At 53.6% G+C, this 19,471-nt stretch overlaps 1 protein-coding gene across 15 annotated transcripts in view; it reads left to right on the top strand.

Annotated features, from left to right (window-relative positions):
• Window positions 1-18,292, top strand: part of CEP164 (centrosomal protein 164) — a 42,500-nt gene extending 24,208 nt beyond the window's left edge. For 14 of the 15 annotated variants that reach the window (XM_074561046.1, XM_074561044.1, XM_074561042.1 and 11 more), the window contains 19 exons: window positions 211-426; window positions 1,705-1,836; window positions 2,553-2,769; window positions 3,347-3,424; window positions 3,686-3,817; window positions 4,100-4,222; window positions 4,777-4,920; window positions 5,136-5,219; window positions 6,076-6,144; window positions 6,492-6,670; window positions 7,225-7,351; window positions 9,570-9,637; window positions 9,820-10,027; window positions 10,715-10,822; window positions 11,943-12,057; window positions 13,315-13,662; window positions 14,124-14,190; window positions 14,755-14,877; window positions 15,804-18,292. In XM_074561046.1, coding sequence (XP_074417147.1) covers window positions 211-426; window positions 1,705-1,836; window positions 2,553-2,769; window positions 3,347-3,424; window positions 3,686-3,817; window positions 4,100-4,222; window positions 4,777-4,920; window positions 5,136-5,219; window positions 6,076-6,144; window positions 6,492-6,670; window positions 7,225-7,351; window positions 9,570-9,637; window positions 9,820-10,027; window positions 10,715-10,822; window positions 11,943-12,057; window positions 13,315-13,662; window positions 14,124-14,190; window positions 14,755-14,877; window positions 15,804-15,903 — 2,638 coding nt within the window. In that variant the 3' untranslated portion in view covers window positions 15,904-18,292. Of the gene's footprint in view, window positions 1-210; window positions 427-1,704; window positions 1,837-2,552; window positions 2,770-3,346; window positions 3,425-3,685; window positions 3,818-4,099; window positions 4,223-4,776; window positions 4,921-5,135; window positions 5,220-6,075; window positions 6,145-6,491; window positions 6,671-7,224; window positions 7,352-9,569; window positions 9,638-9,819; window positions 10,028-10,714; window positions 10,823-11,942; window positions 12,058-13,314; window positions 13,663-13,837; window positions 14,191-14,754; window positions 14,878-15,803 lie in introns of all 15 variants that reach the window. The other variant, XR_012584056.1, reaches the window with a different exon arrangement.
• The last annotated feature ends 1,179 nt before the right edge of the window (window positions 18,293-19,471 follow it).

Here is a 19,471-nt window from a genome sequence, read left to right as displayed (position 1 = left end):
CTAAACGGCGAGGGCTCCACGGCCCCTGCAAGCGGCTGCCGTCTGCTGGGATTCTGCCTGTCCTTTCCCTCTGACAGCGAAGCTTCTAGAGTAGGTGGCTCGGAGATTTTGGGCTTGGAGTTGTTACTGTTTAGGGGGATGTTTCTCTTCCTTTCTTGTTACTCGGTTTTCTGTCACCCTTTTGCCAAAGGAGCCTTCTCTTTTTGGTAGGCAACCAGAGAAGGAAATTGAACCCGGGCAGTCCTTGAATGAGCCTACTGAAGAATCCCTGGAGGAAATAGCCAAGGAGCTGGAGACGGAGCTTGAGCAAGAGAAAATGCATTTATTGCAAGCAAAGCAGGAGAAAATCCAGCAATTCCAGGAGGAGATGAGACAGCAGGAGGAGGAAGCTGAGAAGCTTCATCATCAAAAAGAAAAATCCCTCAGGTATGTTTCTTTCTTTTTTTTTTTTTTTTTTAATTCTATCTCCCCTCCTGTTTCTCCTCTGAGCCTTTCTTAGCTGCCACTTGATGGCCAGTGGCCACAGGCTTGTGCTGTTATAGGCCACCAGCTTGGAAGTGGTGCTACTTTACAGAGTTGTGGGCAAAGGAGGCAAGAACAAGGCTTTTGGGGAGGAGGAGGAGTATGGGACTCCTTGCCTGGCACAGACAACCTTGTGCCTGAGGATCTGCACATCTTGAAAGGAGTTGTGGTCTGCTGTCGGTGCTGTGCAGAGAGCACGTCCTGCCTCGGGAAAGCGCGCTCCAATACAAAGTGTCTTCCCAGCTCCTGCAGGACGAGCTCTGGCTCGGTACACACGCAGCTTTCAGAGCTCTGAACCTGTCTTTTACGGCTAACCTGGGAAAAGTTTCCAGTTCAGTGCTTGGAGCTTTACCGCCTGGCAGACGTTCAACTTCTGGGCTCAATGGTAGGAACAGGACTGGAAATTGGAGCATTAGAGGAGATGAGGTTACCCCAGAGGAACTATCTGAAACTCTAGTACTGCATGTTTTAGAGGGACTTCCAAGCAAGACTTTAAGGAACAGGACACGGATGTCTGCGTGAAACCCAGCCAGTGCATGAGGATCTAATAGCAACCTGGGGAGTGGAACAACACTGGGAGCTGTGTCCTCTCCCTGGGTTTTTTTTTCTCTCAAGGCTTGCATTTTATTTCAGGTGGCCTTGATAGTTATGTTCTTAGCACACTGAAACAGCCAGAAACAGTATCTTGACGTGAAACGTCCTGGGAATGTTGTCTTGGGTGTGAAGGCAGACACAGAAACCGCATCTGAAGGGAAAAATGTCTATGCAGTAATAAAGCAGTAGGAAAAAAAGGGTGTTGTATAAAAATACAAAGCTTACAGATGTACTGCTGCACCCAGGTACCTTGGCTGGAGTCTGCTTTCATTTAATAGGAGCTGATTTCATTTAACTGGGGGGGGAAGGGAAAAACCCCAAGTGCCACCTATGACAACATAGCGCATTTTAAAAATGCGCCACAGAAGTTTGATGCTCGTGGGCCGCGTCTCGCATGCCAGCAGCCAGGTTCTGGAGGCAGGGAGGACAATTAACGGTCTGGAGCCCTGAAAATGCATCGCTCAGGCAGCCACAGCTAGTGGGAGCAGCGGCTGATCCATAGACCTTGGGGAGGTGGTTGGAAGGTATTAAAGCCTCCTGAACCTTTCTTTTTGGCTTTTTTTTTTTGTGGCTAATTTTGTCTCTCAGGACTCTAAAAGAAGACTTGGCGAAGGTTTCTGAGGAGGAAGAATTGCGTGTCAGAAAGGAAGAAACGGAGAGACTCGCAAAGCTGCGAGCCAAAATCACCTCCGAGACCGAGGCAGAGAAGGAGAAGATAAGGTGAAAAGTTTTGCTGCCGTCCCTGGGGACGTAAACTCTGCTGGTTTGGGAGGGAAGCAGCTTGTGTGGCACCAGCAAGCGCTCAAAGTGGAGGGGCTGCCCTCCTGAGCCTCCCCTAGCTGGTACCCTGCCCTGGCAGCAAGTGTGAGGCCCTGGCTGCGATGCTGTCTGCGCGGGGGAGCTGTGTGGCCAGAGAAGGCAAAACCCACGGGCCTCCCTCGTAACAGCTCTGCTGCCCGGGAGCCGGTGAAACTTTGCTAAATAGACATGAAGTACTTCAGTGTCCTGAAGAGGGGTCTTGCTGTAACGTTGGACCAGGCACGGCTCTGGGGGATGTAAATGAAAGAAATGGCATCTCCAAGGATAGCCACGCTTGGCAGCGTAGCTTGGTTTGAGTGGCTGCCTCTGTCTGATGGCGCTTAGGGCCTGTGAAAACAGTTGGAGGAGGCAGAGAAGGCAGACACTGGGAGACCTACGTTTTGCTGTTTGTTTTTTTACTTAGTTGATAGATAGGTTTACACCTGACTGCTGTTTATTTCCAAGGCCATAGTTGATACGGTTGTGCCTCTGTGTGCTGTGGTTCTCGGTTTCTTTGGGCTTCCACGTCCTATCCTATGGCAGTGCCTTCTCTCGGCTCTGGTTCCTAAATGGAGCCCGGCGGTGAAGTACCAAAATCTGACTTGCTTCTGTCGGTGTTCTTGTTGCAAACCTACCAGGGCAGAGCAAGAGGTTGTGCTGCAGAAGCTACGAGAAGAGTGGGAATCCCAGCAGGTAATGGAGAAGGAGAGCCTGGAGAGGCAGCAGCAGCTTGTTTTGGAGAAAATGAAGCTGGAAATGGAGGAAGCTCAGCAGAAAGAGAAGATCGGGTTGGAACGAGAGAAGGAACAATTCCTGAGTGAGCTCAAGGAGAGATTAGACAGGGAAAAGAAGAAGGTGAGATGTTTATTGCCAGCTAGGGTCAGACCCACGCTGTTTATGCTGACTTGGCTTGCGTTGCAATGCTAAAGTATTGAGATTAAATAAAACCTGCGTGTGCTTTAATAATGACTTACTTAAAACATCCAGGAAAGATGCTAGGCATGCTGTTAGAGGTGTGATTGATGTGGGGAGGAGTACTCCCCCAATCTTCATTACAATGGCGATTAAATAACAATTATTTAAATGGCCACATTGCATCTGAATAAGAGAGAAAGATCGCTGTGTCTCTGCCAAGCTAAACCCAGGCGCTTTATCAGATCAGAATACCTCTTTGGCTGCTGCTTCAGTCCCCCAGAGAGCCTGGGGAGCTCTTGAGTTGGGGCAGTTCCTAGTCCTTCCAGCACAGCATGATCGAGGTCCGTTGGGATCTCCTGGGAGGTAAAGGTACCTTGTAGGAAATCTGGTTTGAAAGAGGTTTACCGTTGTGCTTTTTTGATGCTTACGGACAGACATACATTGCAAACGCGTCTTGTGTGGCGTGGCCCCACGCATCGAGGCTTTCCAGCAGGCTGTCTTGCTCATGTCCCTGTAGGCAGTAGAAGAGCTAGAGAAACAGTTTGCAGCTGAACTCCGGCAGCTGAAATCTGCAGCGGAAGAGAAGCATCGTAAGGTAAAAGATTACGTCCTTAGAACATAAACTGTTTTTTTCTTCCCCCACGCTGTCACCAAAGGTGACCAGGGAGAGTGGTATTAATTTTTTTCCACTTCCTACGTGTGGTTCTGGTCTGGCTCAGCATTTGGACGTGCTCCAAGTAGGGGGTGGTGAGACTGCACACACTAGTCTCTGCCATGCCGCTTGCTCTCTGTAGGAGAGCACTAAATGGATCTTGTCAGAAGGGTGACAAGTCTCTGTGGGTGGCTTTCATGGCAGGTCATTTCCAGCCTGCAGACCCAGCTAGCAGAGGCACAGAGGAGCGAGGAGGCTCAGCTTCATGAAGACTTGCAGAGAGCAGAGCAGAAAGTGCAGCAAAAAGCGTATCGAGTAACAGAATATGAGCGCGAGGCAAGTATTCGTCTTGGACTGGTGAAGGTTCTTCACCCTCTCTCCTCGGATGCGTGGTGAGGTCTGAGAGGCCGCGTCCCCTGCCCAGGGGTGACAGTGGTGCCCTAGGGGAGAGGACACCCCTGCAGCATCTCGCCTCACCGAGGTCTTTGCCTTGTACTACCCAGGCCAGAGCCTGATCCCCCTCGCGAGGCACTCTGAACTTCAGGGGGAGGCAGCTGTCCTGGGGGGCCGCTGTAGTGCGGTGGTTCAGAGAAACATCCTTCTGTGTCCTCCCCGCAGCTCAGCGAGCTTATGCGAGAGAAACGCCAGGAAGTGGAAAAAGACCATGAGAGGAAAATGGAGAGGATGAAAGAGGAGCACCAGGAGGTCCTAGTACGGATTCGGGATCAGTATGAGGAGGAGGTACGGCCGGGGGACAGCACGCAATCTGGGAGGTGGCTGTAGTGGCTGGCTCAGCTGGGCTGTGCCTGGGCCGGCACTGCTGCTTGCCAGACCTGCCCATCTCAGCCACTCCTAGCACTGCAGGTCTCCTTCCTTCTAGGAGAACGGGGCATCGTTGCCGTGGTGGCTGGGGTTATAAGGACAAGCTGCCAAAATATTCTCTGTGCAGGCAACTTCCACGTGCATTTGTGGACTTCTGTATGAGAGAAGATTGTTCACGCTTCTGCAGGTGCCTGTTCTGGAAAGCCTCTGCCTCCCGCTTCTGACTACACAGTCAGGAGTGTGTGACAAAAACCTTAGTTTCATGGGTTGTTTCTTCTTTCTTGAGCCATTCCCTTAACGATGTTGTCCCTGTAAGCAAAAGGCTTTCATCTGCTGAATTTGGTGTTTGCTCAGGAGCCGCTGTGCGATGGGCTGGCTTTCCAGAGGGTGCGTCCTGTGTGCTCCTCTTGGCTTGCTGGAGAGCCCTGTGTTTCACTCTGCCGCTTTCCTCGTTTGCGTTTTGCAACAAACAGGAGAGAAGGCAAAGAGCAGAGCTGTTGGAAGGCCTGCGAAGTGAGATGGTGCGCCTCCGGCAGCTTCATGAAGCGGAGGTGAAGGCTCTGCAGGCAGAGCTGGATCAGCAGCTTGCCGCACTGCGGCACCGGCACAGGGAGAAGGTGAGGAGAACGCTTTGCGCAGCGGGTCACTGTGACTCGGCTGCTTGGGCGTGGCCTGGGTACCGTGACACCTTGCTGTGCCCGCCACCCTCTACAGCCGAGAGGGACACAAGGTCACGCTTTCCTGGTTTTCACTGTTCCTCCTGGTGGCAGAGCTCTGCCTGGTGAGCGAGGAACTTGTGCCATTCTCTCTTTAACTCGGCATCTCTGTGCAGGAAAGAAAACTCCAGGACTCGGAAAACGAGCTTGAAATGCGCATGAAGAACGTCAAAGCCAGATCAGCGCAGCTTCTTAGCCAGGTGGGTCAGCCCTGTTGGGCTCACAGAGGTTTCCTACCCTGTGCTGCTCCTCCGGCTGCTTCCTCGTGGGGGACTTCTCAGAGGTGCTCAGCCAGGGCCTTTGCTGCCATCCAAGTTAAGGTAAAACTTCGGTCGTGATTCAGAGCAGGGCTAAGCATTGCTCGTGGCTGATGTTTGCAGTGAAAGTCGGTGCTCTAGGTTTGCTCAGTGCTTTGGGAGACAGCAAGTGGCCGTAAGAGTGACAGAGGGATCATAAAATGTCCTGCTCGGTATCATTTGGGATGGTAGTCAGTCCCTTCCTGACTTAGCTCCTCTTCTGCCTGCTGCTGTGAAAAGGGGATGAGTGTTTCTGGATCTTGGGCAGCAAAGTGGGTGAGGGAAGCGCTCCAAATGCTACTACAGAGCTGGCAAAAATCACTGGCTGGTGCTCTCGCCTGCCAGATCTCCAAGTCCTGACCTGTGCCAAGGACTGTAGATAACTTTGCTTCTGTCAGCCCTTCCTTTCCAAGCAGCGCTGGGGTGAGAAAGTAAAAGGTGGAAAATGCTGGAGGCAACCAGAGGCTTCACAAAAGCAAGGTTCTGCGGGAACGGCCGTGTGCCTCGAGTACTCTCCCGGCTGAGCAGGAAGGGGCGTCCTTCCCACAGGAATGCAAATATTCCCAGCTCCTCATTGAAGCCAGACAGAGGGAGGGGAACTTGTGTGTGTGTATGTGGGGGAATAAAGCAAAACTGATAACAGTCCTCAGGTATTTAGACATGGTCCTGAGCCTTAGGCCTGAGCTCTGTACTACAGGTGCTGCTCAGCCTCTGCGGCCTCCTCGCTCTGCCGCTCACCTGCTTTCTCACCTTTGCGTAGGAGGAGTCTCTGAGAAAGAAAAGGCAGCAGCTGCTGGATGAAGACAGACGGACTGAGCTAGAAAGAGACGTATGTATGCCTTAGCTGTGCAGAGGTGCCCTGCTGCTTTTGGGGGCGAGGGGAGCACCCTAGAACTATGGATTTAAAAAAGCAAAACTGTAGCTTCTAATTTGCGAGTCTGAAAATCCCTCCCTGCCTCAGCCTGGAGTGTCATCCTGCTGGGAGTTTGGTTAGCTCTGAACTCTTTCCCAAAAAGAAGAGTCGGTCTTGTTCTTCTAGGGTTGGTGTGTGGTGTGTGCATTTGTAGCTCGGGGGCCTCCTGTGAACTGCGCAGGAGGCAGGTCTCTTGTATGTTGTGTGCCTCTCATTTTGGTGTTGGGGAGATTACTGTGAGGGATTGCTCGGTTTTCTTCTAGGAAGCTGCTGTAGCTTCTCAGCTCCGCCTAGAGGAGAATAGGAAGGAGCATGCCAGCCTCCTTGAGTCCACCCGGCAGCTGCGTAGGTCTCTTGAAGAGCTCCAGGACCAGAAGGCTGAGCTGGAGGCCCAGGTGGACTTGTTGCAGACCCGAAGCCAGAGGCTGCAGAAACGTATCAGGTGTGTGAATGAGACATCTTCCCTAATGCAAAAAATCTACCCTATGCCCCTAGCCAAAACCTCTGTAACCGAACCCTGGACCTCTCCCTTACCTTTGAGCTTCTTGTGTTGAACCATATTCCTTCAGAATCCTAATGGTGGTTTTACTGCCTGTTGAGGGCATGGAGGTCCTGGCGTCTGTTTCCAGGTCTATCAATAACTCGGTGTGAAAACTTGTCCCTTCACCTCTGCTTGCCAGGTTCACTTGCTTGTCCTCTCCACATCTGTCTTGTGAGGTTGGTAAGATGCTTTCAGGCACATTGAAATGCAAAGAAAAGATTTTCCTAAGATAGCTGAGCCCTTCTGGGTAAGGGTGTGAAGCAACGTTTCCCTGCCCAGCCAGGGGTTATGTTTGACATCACACCACAGACCAATACTGGTGGTGTTCTGCACCTCTGCGGCCTCTCGCTCCTGGAAACTGGAGATCACTTTGGACACCACCGCAGACAGATTACTGGGCTAGATGGACCTGCACTCTAATCAAGTGCTGCCATAATTCCCTTTTCTTGTGGCAGTGAGCTGGAGACAGCTGTCAGGAGCAAACAGGAGACTTTGAAAGAACTGGAGGCAGAAGAAAGTGTGGAATCTCCAAGAAGGAAAGCTGAGCTCCATGTTGAAGACCTGAGAGAAACTATTCAAGCTGTGAGTAAAGCAGACGGTAAAGGTGTTTGCCTTGTGAGATCTGAGGCTGTAACTCCCTTGAAAATACCAGCTCTTGTTCCTTCTGTGTGAACTCATTTGAGATGCAGTGCCGCAGTTTTCTTTGCCAGGGGACATCAATATGTTGAGTAGTATTTGTTGATTTCTGTATATTATTACTTCAGGGGAAAGGAGTGTAGAGGAGGGTGAAGCTAATGAAGTTCATCCAGGGCAAGTGCTGGCCCCTGCACCTGGGGAGGGATAACCCCCTGCACCGGTACAGGTTGGGGCTGACCTGCTGGAGAGCAGCTCTGCAGAGAGACCTGGGGGTCCTGGGGGACAACAAATTGGCCACGAGGCAGCAACGTGCCCTCGGGGCCAAGAGGGCCGATGGTCTCCTGGGGCGCATTCAAAAGAGTGCGGCAGGAGGTGGAGGGAGGTCATCCTCCCCCTCTGCTCTGCCCTGGGGAGGCCACAGCTGGAGCACTGGGTCCAGTTGTGGGATGGCCAGTTCAAGGCAGACAGGGAACTGCTGGAGAGAGTCCAGCCAGAGGCCACAAAGGTGAACAAGGGACTGGAGCACCTCTCTGCTGAGGAAAGGCTGAGGGACCTGGGTCTGTTCAGCCTGGAGAAGAGCAGGCTGAGGGGGGATCTCATCAATGCTCATCAACAGCTAAAGGGTGGGTGGCAAGAGGATGAGGCCAGGCTCTTTTTGGCGGTGTCCCACAACAGGACAAGGGGCAACGGGCAGAAACCGGAACACGGGAAACTCCATCTCAACGTGAGGGAAAATCTTCTTTCCTGTGAGGGTGCCAGAGCCCTGGCACAGGCTGCCCAGAGAGGTGGTGGAGTCTCCTCCTCTTCTCTGGAGATATTCCAAATGCACCTGGATGTGTTCCTGTCCCACTTGCTCCAGGTGACCCTGCTTTGGCAGGGGGGCTGGATGAGATGATCTCCAGAGGTCCCTTCCAACCCCTGCAAGTCTGTGATACATGAGTGCCCTTGGAGCCAAAAGCAAGCCTTGAGTCAGGGATAGAAGCAGAATCATAGAACAGTTTGGGTTGGAAGGGACCTTAAAGACCATCTCATTCTAACCCTCCCTGCCCTCGGCAGGGACACCTTCCACTAGATCGGGTTGCTCCAAGCCCCGTCCAACCTGGCCTTGAACCCCTCCAGGGATGGGGCAGCCACAGCTTCTCTGGGCAACCTGGGCCAGGGGCTCACCGCCCTCACAGCAAAGAATTTCTTCCTAATATCTAATGTAAATCTCCCCTCTTTCAGTTTAAAACCGTTCCCCCTCATCCCATGGCTCTCCTCCCTGATCCAGAGTCCCTCCCCATCTCTCCTGTAGGCCCCCTTTAGGGCCTGGAAGGGGCTGGAAGGTCTCCCCGGAGCCTTCTCTTCTCCAGGCTGAATCCCCCCAACTCTCTCAGCCTGTCCTCACAGCAGAGAGGCTCCAGCCCTCAAGAGCATCTTTGTGGCCTCCTCTGGACTGGTTCCAATGGGTCCATGTCCTTCCTGTGCTGGGGACTCCAAAGCTGGACACAATACTCCAGGTGGGGGTCTCACCAGAGCAGAGCAGAGGGGTAGGATCCCCTCCCTCGCCCTGCTGGCCTCACATCTTTTGATGCAGCCCAGGATGCAGCTGGCGTTCTGGGTGCCGGCACACGTTGCTGGCTCACGTTGAGCTTCTCATCCACCAACACCCCCAGGCCCTTCTCCTCAGGGCTGCCTTCCATCTGTTTTCTGCCCAACCTGGATTTGTGCTTGGGGTTGCCGCAACCCAGGTGCAGGACCTTGCACTTGGCCTGGTTGAACTTCATGAGGTTTGCATGGGCCCACCTCTCCAGCCTGTCCAGGTTCCTCTGGATGGCATCCCTTCCCTCCAGCGTGTCGACAACGCCACACAGTTTGGTGTCATCGGCAAACTTGCTGAGGGTGCACTTGATCCCACTGTCCATGTTGCCGACCACGATGTTAAACAGCACCGGTCCCCGTACTGACCCCTCGTCACTGGTTTCCACTTGGACATCGAGCCGTTGAAATGTTTTTGTTACTTTTGAAAAGTCACATAAAAAACATCCCTGGCGTTGGTTTTGGATCTGGGCCATACCATGGTGATGTCATTCTGAATTTTTGCTCCTAATTGGATTCTTATGGGGTGTTGGGGTTCTGTTTCCCATACGTATTTCTTACTCTTTGGAATGTTTCAACTCCTCAGCACTCGTCCAGAGAGGCCGCTTCCCCGCCCTCTCAAAGCCCTGAGGACAGCAACTTCCAATTTGATCAGTGAGTATCTGTATGCCAGCTGCTTCTGGAAGATACTTCTGCTTTGGTTTTACAAGCAAATGTTCTTGCTTGGCTTTACGCACATTGCACTGACGATCTGTTTTGGGGGAGGGTGCTGCATGAGGCTGGCAGGATGGCACAGCCAGCACAGAGCCAGGAGCATGCCTGTCTCTTCCGTGCAGTGTCAGGAGCTACATCTCCGCGGAAGGGATCTCCATCAGGAACGCCAAGGAGTTCCTGGTGCGCCAGACCCGCTCCATGAGGAAGAGGCACACGGCACTGAAAGCCGCAAAGCAGCAGTGGCGCCAAGAGATGCAGAAAGCACAGGAGGTGGTGCAGGATCCCGACAGCTCCCAGCTCCTGGAGGGTGTGCGCAAGAACCTGGAAGAGGTGAGCCCCTGCGTTCAGATGTCAGGCGTCGTGGCTGCACAGATGAATCCCTGGGATCAATTCCTAGCTCTGTGAAGCAGTCTCTGCAGTGTGACCAGTACTCAGTAGCTCGCTAGACTGCAGGACCCTGATTGTTAATTGGAGCTCTCGGGACCTTAAAAATGGAGAAAGTATTTGGTAGGAGGAAAAAGGGATTCCTGTGTCACAGAAATCCTATAACACTTTCTCCTCCTAGTAAAGCAAGTGACGGGTATCCGTCCCATCAGTAGGTGCAAGCTTGTAGTTGTAGCTCTATGGTGACTTCACTCTAGCTTGCAAAGGGGGTCTCAAGTACTCATCAGCTCTGCTGATGCGCCAACCAAAGACAGGGAAGGTCATAATTTCCTTCACTGATTATAGAGGGCATTCATGTTTGCAGAACCAAAGCTGTTGACCCTCTTGGATGCAGGGTTTGGAGGTGAAACCTCCTTTTCCTTGGGGTGAGCTTGCTTTGAGGGATGTGCTCTGCCCTCTGTGCGCTCTGCTTCCCGTGCTCTTGAAGACTTGGGAGCAATTGTACTCCAGCAGCATGATTTCCCGTCCTGAGTAGAAGTGAGATAATGAAACTCACCCAAACCACTAATGTAGATTATTTCCTATTGTTCTTGTTTAATTTTCCTCCTTGGCTTGGCTGTTGATCCACTGTAGGAAGCAAAGCAGTTGGACAAGATGAAGTCGGCTATGCGGAAAGGACAGGTGCTGCTGAAGAAGAAAGAAGAGAAACTAAGCCAGCTGGAGTCCTCGCTGCTGGAGGAGGTAACCACCAGCATGGCTCTTGCTTGGGCGCTCCCACTCTGCCCAGGGCTCTTGGCCGCCTCCGTTTAGGCTGGAGTCTCTGCAGGGCTTTCGGTGCCCATGAGAGCTGTTTAGCTGGTGGCCAAAGACTGGCGTTTGCCAGCAGAGCTGGATTTTAGAAGCGCGTTCTGTGAGAGCAGAACGGTGTGTCTGTCTGAGCGGTGGGAGAGAAGGCTAGTCGCAAGGTTGGAGAGAATGACAAACTTAATTGAAGCGTGACCCCTGTGATTCACTAGACCCACAGCCAACAGGGCAAACGTGGGCTGGGTTTTGGGACGGAGACTTTCTCCCCCGGCGGCAGCTTGCCAGGCAGGGCTGCTGCCAGCAGGGACGGACTTGGGTGGAAGAAACCTGCTGAGTGCACTGGCTTCTGAGAAGCTTGTCTGTTGGGTCAGAAACGAATCACTGTTAACGCTGATATGCTGAAGTATCCGACAATATAAACTAAAACCTCACATCAGAATGGTTAGATGTCTTATTAACTGCCTGAATCTTGGTCAAGATGGCAAATACTGTGCCTTGCCTCCGCTGATGACATCTGGACTCAGCTAAGCGGGTGGCTGCAGAGTGAATACAGAAAGCAGCCTGAAAAAGCTGCATGATTTGAGCCTCGAGAAAACAAGGGCGGGTCGCCCCGTGTGAGCTAGGCTGGGGTCTGCTTTCCCCACCAAGGCAAGCCTTGGCGTCTGTTCAGCTCTGCCCGGGACCACGTGGCCTTGGGCAGGGCAGCAGCAGATGCAAGAGCACGAGACCTCTGATGGTCGAGCACTTGTCCTTGGTGCAAAGAGAGAATGCAGCCCATGCGACAGTTTTGAGGCTTATTTAAAGCACAGAACACTTTGACTTCTGCCTAGAAGGGACCATTCACGTGGTTGTTAGATTTGGCCTCTAGCACACACATGTGTCTCTTGACTTTGGGATTTTGCTGTCAGGGACTGAAGGTGAGTTGGCCTTCACTTGCCCTATGCCTGTCTGTGCAGTCCAGCCTGGGTGACTAGCTGTAGGCAGCGTTCTGGTGGCTTTTATGTTTTGGGGACAGAACCGCAGGCTTCACTTGCGTCGTTTTCCTTCTTTTGACCAGCTTTCGGATGAAGATACGCTGAAGAGTGCTGCATGCAAGAAGATGGTGACCTTTGATCTCAGCAACTCTGAGGACACAAACAGCACATCCAGTGTAAACCTGTGTCAGCCTAAACGTAAGTGCCTGCCTGGCTGGCCAGGCTGTGCCCAACGCCTAATGCTTTAGGCCTTGATCTGGCGTTCCCCCTCGCGCCTCTGACGTACCTTCTGTTGTTCTCACTGGCGCTCATTAGTGTCTAAGGCAGGTCTGCTATCCGTGACTGGGACTGCTTTGTAGATATCATTTTATTTGAAAAACCTGTTTCCTGCCCATAGTGGCAGATGAGAGGGATGGAATCTGCGTGTGAATTTGCCTTTTAAATCTCTCCCTTTGTTTTTAGAGTGAATTACAAAATCTGGCTTCAGCCCTTCCCTCTGCTGTCGCAGAGCCGTATTGCTCTTCCGCAGGTGGCTGGGCTTCCTCTTCCTCGCGTCTCTGGCAGGAGAGGCTGCTGCGGTTCCCTCTGCTGCTTGTGCTTTTTTGTTTGCCCTCGGTTGCCTGTAACTGAAGTCGTGCAGGTGGGAAGAAGGGCTCCCCATAAACAGCCAGGAAGGCGGGAGGGTTGTGTTCCTTCAGGAAGGCTGGCAAGGCTGAAGCTTAAAGAAAACTTGGAAAGCTTCGCCGTGGCAACAGACTGACAATCTGGCCAGTCTGGGATCGCCTCTCTGACCCTGATCCGTAAAATATCTGCAGGCGCATGTGGAACCGAGGAGTTCTCTCTCGCCGTGAGAGCCCTTGCATCAGCCCAGTCCTCCGGGTCCTGCCTGGCTGGTGGCCTGGAGAGCTTCGCTTCTCGTGGGCGTGGGAAGTGTAACCAGCCCCTTCTGCCTCCCGCTCGGTTTGTGTTTATTTCATTGAAATGAAGCGTGAGTGCCTGTGCCAGGGCCTCGTCTGAGGGGCAGCGTGCAGCACTGGGGGTTTCAGCCCTCAAAAGGGCTTGCCATCTGCAAAGGAATCGCCGTTACGTTAATGTCTGCGTGGAACAGGGGACAGCAGAACCGAGAGGGATGGAGCAGGGAGGTGAAACACATGTGCTAAAGCGTATCCAGGCTTGTCCTGCAGGCCCCGTTCTTGCAGCGTTGGAGGATATTGTCCTTGTTATCTTGTTTCTCCCTGACTTTGTGCCCAAGCAGCCTCCAAGGCCCAAATCCTTGCTGTCAGTCTGTCTCCTCTGTTGGCTGCAAAGCCAGGCTCTTGCCTCTGCGTCCCACTTAGCACGCACTAATTACACTCAGCTTGGAGCGCAACACGTTGGAAAGCGAGCCTCCTGCCAGGCAGCAGTGTCTCCCTTGCTTTCCCGGTGATCCCTTTTTTCCCCCCTCTCTTCTGCCAGCTGATTTGAGAACCGATTCATGGCCTGACCCCCAGCCGGACAAGATCCAGTACTTGTCGGAGTCTCTGCGGCGTATCACTAGTGAACTGAACGGGGTCCTCGGCATCTTGGACTCTCTCAACAGTTGCCAGTCTCCACTCTTCAGCTCGACGCCCTGCGACGGCGTCCCTCTTTCTGTGTATGCCTCCTCGGCAGGACTCCAGGCGGGTGGCTCTGTGGTGCCCCCCACCGGGGCGTCCCTGGTGAGCCCGTGGCCGTGGAACACCGGGCTGAGCGCTAGTCGCTCTTTCACGGCCGGACAGTCCGTGGACAGCATCCTGGCGGAGAAATGGCACAAGTATTTCCCAGGTAAGTCTGCTATCTGTAGTCCCGCTGCGCGCTTGCCTACGACACTTGATTTCAAAGCCCTGCAAGTTCGAACCAGCTCATCCTTCTGATGCTTGTGAGGCCGGATCCGCTGGTGCTGCTGATGGGGAAGGGCGCTAACGAGATAAAGAGTGAGGAAAAGGTTTTCTCTTTCTAGGAAGTGCAGCATATGGCTGATCTTGTCATCCTGCTTCTGGAGCAGCTCAGCCTTTAATGTACACCAAGAAAGCAGTTAAAGGGAGCAAAAGAGGAGCCTGGAAACCCTCCTGTGGACTGCAGACAGAGTTCACAATCTCGGTTTCCTTACCACCACTGTGTCCTCGGGAGGTGGCTCAGCTGCTAGGGACTGTGTACTCCAGTACAAGACAGCAAATGCACCCAGATGGAAAGACTGGGGGTCTGTAAGATTCTGGGGGGGCCTGTATTTAATGTCTGTGTTCCAGGTGGGTTCCCGTCGCTCAGGGAAAGTTCCAAGCCTCTGCACAACAAGCTGGGATACGTACCTGCAGAGTAAGGGTCTTTTTCCTTGAGTTGTTGTTTCATTGTGCTTTTGCTGCTCTTTCAGTGTTTTTTATTTCTTTAGAATGACTTAGGTCACACTTCATATAGCAAGGAAGTAACAAAATTATAAGTTAAATATTGGTAAGTAGACAAGTTAGATACCGTTATTTATTTACCGCTGCCCACTCAGCGCTACCTGGTAGCTTCTACAGCGACGCTGCCATCGCAGCCGTGCCGATAGCCCTCATCGCGGCACCGGGACCAAGGGTGCTTCCAGCACTGGGCCGCACCGGCTCTGCCGTGACAGGCGCTGCCGCGTGGGTGGCTGGAGCGGAGGCTGCCACCCGCACCGTTCTGACGCTGTGCAGACGAAAAGGCCAGCGGGTGGTAGCGGGGGGCTGCTGCAGCTTCCCTCTGCCATGGGGCTGGCAGAGCACGTTGAGCCAAGAGCAGGCTGCTTTCTGTTAACCCTGGCTCTTCCCGTAGCAGCCCACCGCTTTCTTTGTCATGTCTGCGGTCGTTTCTGCCTACACCTCTCACCCGCTTGCGCTGTCTCTTTCTCTCCTGCAACAGTGAGCAAATACGGCTGTTCCAGCATTCCCAGTCCCACAGCCGTGAGTCAGACGGGAGGAGTATCCAAGGAATGATTGAGACCAACAAGAAATGGCTGGAAGACTTCAAGAGGGATTCGCAAATGTATCCTTTGCCTGGCTCTGGTCTTTAATTGCACTCCGGCTTCCTGCAGCAGGAGGTGAGTGAGTCAGGAGCTCTAAAGCATGGAACAGCAATTTTGAAGCCTGAGCCTCTATTTTAGCGTCCAGTTCTGCAAAGGAATATGGTGTTCATCAGTTAGAGCGTGAGTGACCTGTTTGCTCTTTTTTTTTTTTTTTTTCTGAGCTGCATTTGACCGAGGAAGTCTGTCCCCTTCCCCTTGTTGTGCTGTGATGCTCTTTAGTGTCACTGCTCTGCTGTGATACACGGCAGTTGTAGCTCTTAATGTGAGAATTTAAAAAGAAAAAAAAAAAAAAGTTAACCAAAGAGTACAGAACAGCGGAGGCGGCAGGGAAGTAGGGGCCCTAGTCCCGTCGGCCTGCTCTTGGTGCCATTGATACGGCCCCAGCCACATCGAGGACTCTGCTACGGGCGGTCCCTGTGGGGCGGAGAGCGGTCTCTGCGAGGCGAGGGTGCCCGGAGCCGCATGGCCCTGGCACGTGGGGCGGCCGCGTGGCCGGGCAGGGAGGGCTGGAGCCGCGGAGCGCTCCCTCTGGCTGGGTTTTGAGGCACGTCGTAACTTGCGGTTGGATTGAAGGAGTGAGACCTCTCGGTGCTATTAGCGGGGATGTTTCCAGGCTTGTGTTGTAACAGCATTACGCTGGGGCTGTCAGTATCCCCTCCGCAGTGTACACTGATGTTAGCAGCAAATCCCTTGGGCCTCCGATAACGCACGGTGCTCCTTTGAATTCCCTAATCCCCCTCTAATCCTGTTTGACTTGGATGCAGCAGGCTAAATCCAGCAGGCGTGCGCAGGGCTGGCTCCCGCCCCTCGGTACCTGTCCCGTCTGCTGGCTCTGCCCGCGCTCGTCCCTGCCGCAAGCCAGGCGTTTCCTTCACCCAGCTGCCAGACCTCTCTTCCCAGGTGCACAGAAGCCCCCTGCCAGCAGCCCCAGCCTGCTTCAGCTAGGACTGGATGAAAACAGGCAAATTAAAGTGTACCATTACTAAAAGGTGGGACTTGGCTCTGGAGAGACGGTGGCTGGGGCCTGTATGGTCTCCCTGGCAATACTTTGGGTTTCAGCGATGCCCAGCCATCTCAGCCCTGCCTCTGTGCTGTGCCCTTGGAATAAAGTCTCTTTACAAGCGACTGGAAGGAGGAGGAAGCAAACTTCCCAGGTGGATTCTTCTAATCCTGTAATGTGTCCAAATATACTTTATAGACTGTTTAATCCGGTGGTGAAATACCAGGGCTCCAATAAATCAACAGTGTTCTCATTAGTATTCTAGCAATCGTGAGCCAGAGCTGTGAATCATGGAGGACTTTGAGTAACTGGTCAAGGGGGAGGACGTGAATCCAGCTGAGACTTTGCTGGAGGAAATGTGTCAGGAAATGAGCCCGTACTGATGCCCAGCAAATGCTTAATTGCAGGTGGGCAAGACATCTGGCCTCTGCCGTGTGTGTGAGCAAGGGAGAACGAGCAGCAAAATGGCTGTGGAGTCTGGGGACGGAATCGGGGAGTGGCAGACTCTATCGGGGAATGTTCCTCTCGTTTGGGGTGGAAGCGATAGGATCTGAAGCAGGGGTAGCTTGTCATGGCGGATGTGGGAAAGCGCTCCCAGCTCCCTCGTTCTGCTCCCAGCCAGAGCTGCGCCGCAAAGCTGTGCTGCGGGAGCTCCTCTGCTGCCTTACGAACGCTCCAATGGCAACGAGGAGCCGCATGGCGAGAGCGTGGGGTGGTGCCTGGTGCGGGCGCTGTTAAGGAACTCAGCCTAGTGTGAACGTCGAGACAAAGCCCCACCTGAGTCCCTCCGTGCCCTGGGGAGAGGGAGCGGAGCTCAGCTCAGCAGCTGGGGTCTCCCTCCAGCCGGCGGGGCTGGGGAGGCAGAGGGGAGCCCTGGCTGCCCGGCGCGGAGCCGGGCCTCGCCGCTCCTGCGGCAGCTCTGCTGAGCCCCGGGGACAGCGGGGCTCACCGGACCCCGGGGCTGGAGGCACGGCGGAGGTGTCGGGATGCCCAGCGCTCAGACCTCGGCTCCGAGATGGCTCGGCACTCCGCTCAGCGGGTGGCTGCAGCGTGCTCCTCCGGAGACGCTGTATCCAGAACACATCACCGTCCCGCCGGGGCAGATGGTGCTGCTCTAGCCAAGAGGGAGAAGTCGGGCTAGTCTGTCCTACTGCTGAGTGGGGAATGTGGTATTTGGTTGCCTTTGTTGGCGTTTCCTCCAAGCTGACTTTAAATATTTTACGCTTTAAAAAAAAGCTGAACCACTTGCCACTCTGTCTGATGAAGAAGCCTGCATTTCAAGGGTTCCCATCTGTGAGAACTCGTCTTCAAAGCCGTTCTCTCTAGAGACAGCTGATACGGGGAGGGTGGTGAAGCTGCTGCTCTGCACCCTTCCGCGCTGTTTGTCTGCTGGTGTGGCTAATGGTGTGCGGCACAGTAAAGCAGAGCCCCCTCCGGCTTTGCTTCCCTGTGCCGGCTACTGGCACGACACCGCAACAGCTCACACTGTGAGCGTGGCAGGGAATGTTTACATGCAAATGGAAATATATTTTTGATGAACAACATTTTAAAACTCTTAAGAGTGTCTGGATATATTTTTTGCTGACTTTTCGTAGACTTTTTTAATTACTTGGCCAGCCTCTATCCTTGGGCAGCCTGATCCTCTGGTCAGGTCCCTGTTCTCCCACCTTCTGCTTGCTAACAAATGCAGGGTGGTCCTTCTGCAGGCGCTGCCAGGAGAGAACGTCTCGCTGGCGCCCTTGCTGAGGCAATCTCAGGTAGCTCTTGCTGGCTCTGGCTGAGTGGGGAGACCCCAGAAATCCATAAGGAGGGGCAGCTGCCCAGGGCAGTCCCTCCGTAGGATCGAAACGCGGGTTTCCCATCTCCTGTCAGATTGCACCAGTCCCTGGCTGTAGGGAATTTGCTTTTAGCATCCTGGCTGTTGGTGGGCGCCACGGAAGCCCTTCCCGTGCAGCATTTTTGGAGGGACCCTACAGTTGTGGCTTTCAGTGGTGTGGGGAGGCTGCCAGCCTGGTGGCTGCTGTGCCCGAAGCCACATCGCTGAGTCCAGTCTGCGTGCGCAGAAGGGTGTGTTTGTAGTGTGGAGAAATGCCTGTTTTCTTAGCAATAACTTGGTCTGAAACATGTTCCTCTTTCCCGTTTAAAACCTGTGATAGCAGCTGTATCTGGTTTTGTATGTAAATTAAATCTACATGAGCCTGGCTTTTATGACAGTGAAGTTTGTAGCTTTATTTTTTTCTTGAGGCGTTCGGTTGTAGCCCTAGAGATCCAGCTTGTACTTACCTTTCACATCTTCCTCTTGCTTGTCTCCAGGCTACCTCATGTTTTGTCTCGTCAAGGTTATTTCTGGCAATTTCCGAGACCACTTCAGCTCACTGTGCCTTTATTACCATTATTCTGTTAAGTGTCTGGCCAGGGTAGCAAATGCAGGGGCAGACAGAAAGTTGAAAAACAAAACTACAAAAGCAATTCTCCATAGGGCTTTCGGCGAACAGGACAGCTTTTCTTGGGCTTGTATCCTGCCCTTTTCATGAGACTCATCCACCTCGTTACAGTGGCTGTCTCGCCCTGGAGCTTTGTGCGAGGGCGGAGGACGGGCTGTGTGCGGGAGCAGCCCGAGGCCGGCTCGGCCGGGCGCCCGGGCAGGGGCTGCTGCGGGGTGGGTGAAGACGCCGGCGTCTCTGCCGGGGCAGCGGGGGGTTTCTCCTGCCGGGGAAATGGGGAGAACTGTGGTGCGCTGGTGGGGAGCAGGGCTTTGCTCTGGAACTGCTCTCTGGCAACTTGGGATGCGTTAAAACTGGCTAATTCTGCCGACTTGGCTGTTGCTACTGATTTCTCGGTGTATTTTGGAGCAGCTGTGAATTTTTCCCCAAGTGGTGTTTCAGGCGCTGCTTAGTAGCAGCCATTTCCCCGGGAGACCCCCCCCCTGCCCCGGCAGAGACCCCACTTCTTGGCCCACCCCACAGCATAAAGCATCCCCGCAGCATCCCCCAACCTTGCGTAAAGCTCCAGAGAGACCACCATGCAACGGGATGGATGACGGTCTCATGAAAAGCGCAGGATGCGAGCCCGAGAACAGCTCTCCTGGTGGCTGAAAGGCCCCTGAAGAACTGCTTTTGTAGTTTTGGGTTTTGGCTTTCTAGCTGCTCCTGCGTTTCCTACCCTGGCCAGGTACTTAACAGAATAATGGTAACAAAGCCACAGGGAGCTGAAGCGCTCTTGGAAATGGCCAGAAACGCTTGCTGGAGTCCTGACGGGGGGATCGCTGAACAGTGCTCTCCAGACATCGGGCAGGATTGGTGGTGTGGTGTGATGTGCTCTTCTTTTCCCATGGCTTGTTCCTTTCCCCTTCTCGCCTCCTTCCAGTGGCCCTGGGACACCTGTAGGAGCCCCTCCCAGCTGGGCATGTTTGCTCCTCTGGGATTTTTCCCTTTCAGGTAGTCTCTCAGGAAAGCCTCAGCTTGTCCTGTGTCTCCAAGCCCTGCGGCGAAGGCTTCCTCTGCCCAGATGGGGCATTCGCCATGTGTGTCCTGGCTGCAGATGTGTATCACGGC

This window comes from Larus michahellis, chromosome 17 (genome assembly GCF_964199755.1).
Source record: "Larus michahellis chromosome 17, bLarMic1.1, whole genome shotgun sequence".
In the NCBI taxonomy this organism is placed as follows: domain Eukaryota; kingdom Metazoa; phylum Chordata; class Aves; order Charadriiformes; family Laridae; genus Larus; species Larus michahellis.
This window is presented reverse-complemented; position numbering and strand designations above follow the sequence as displayed.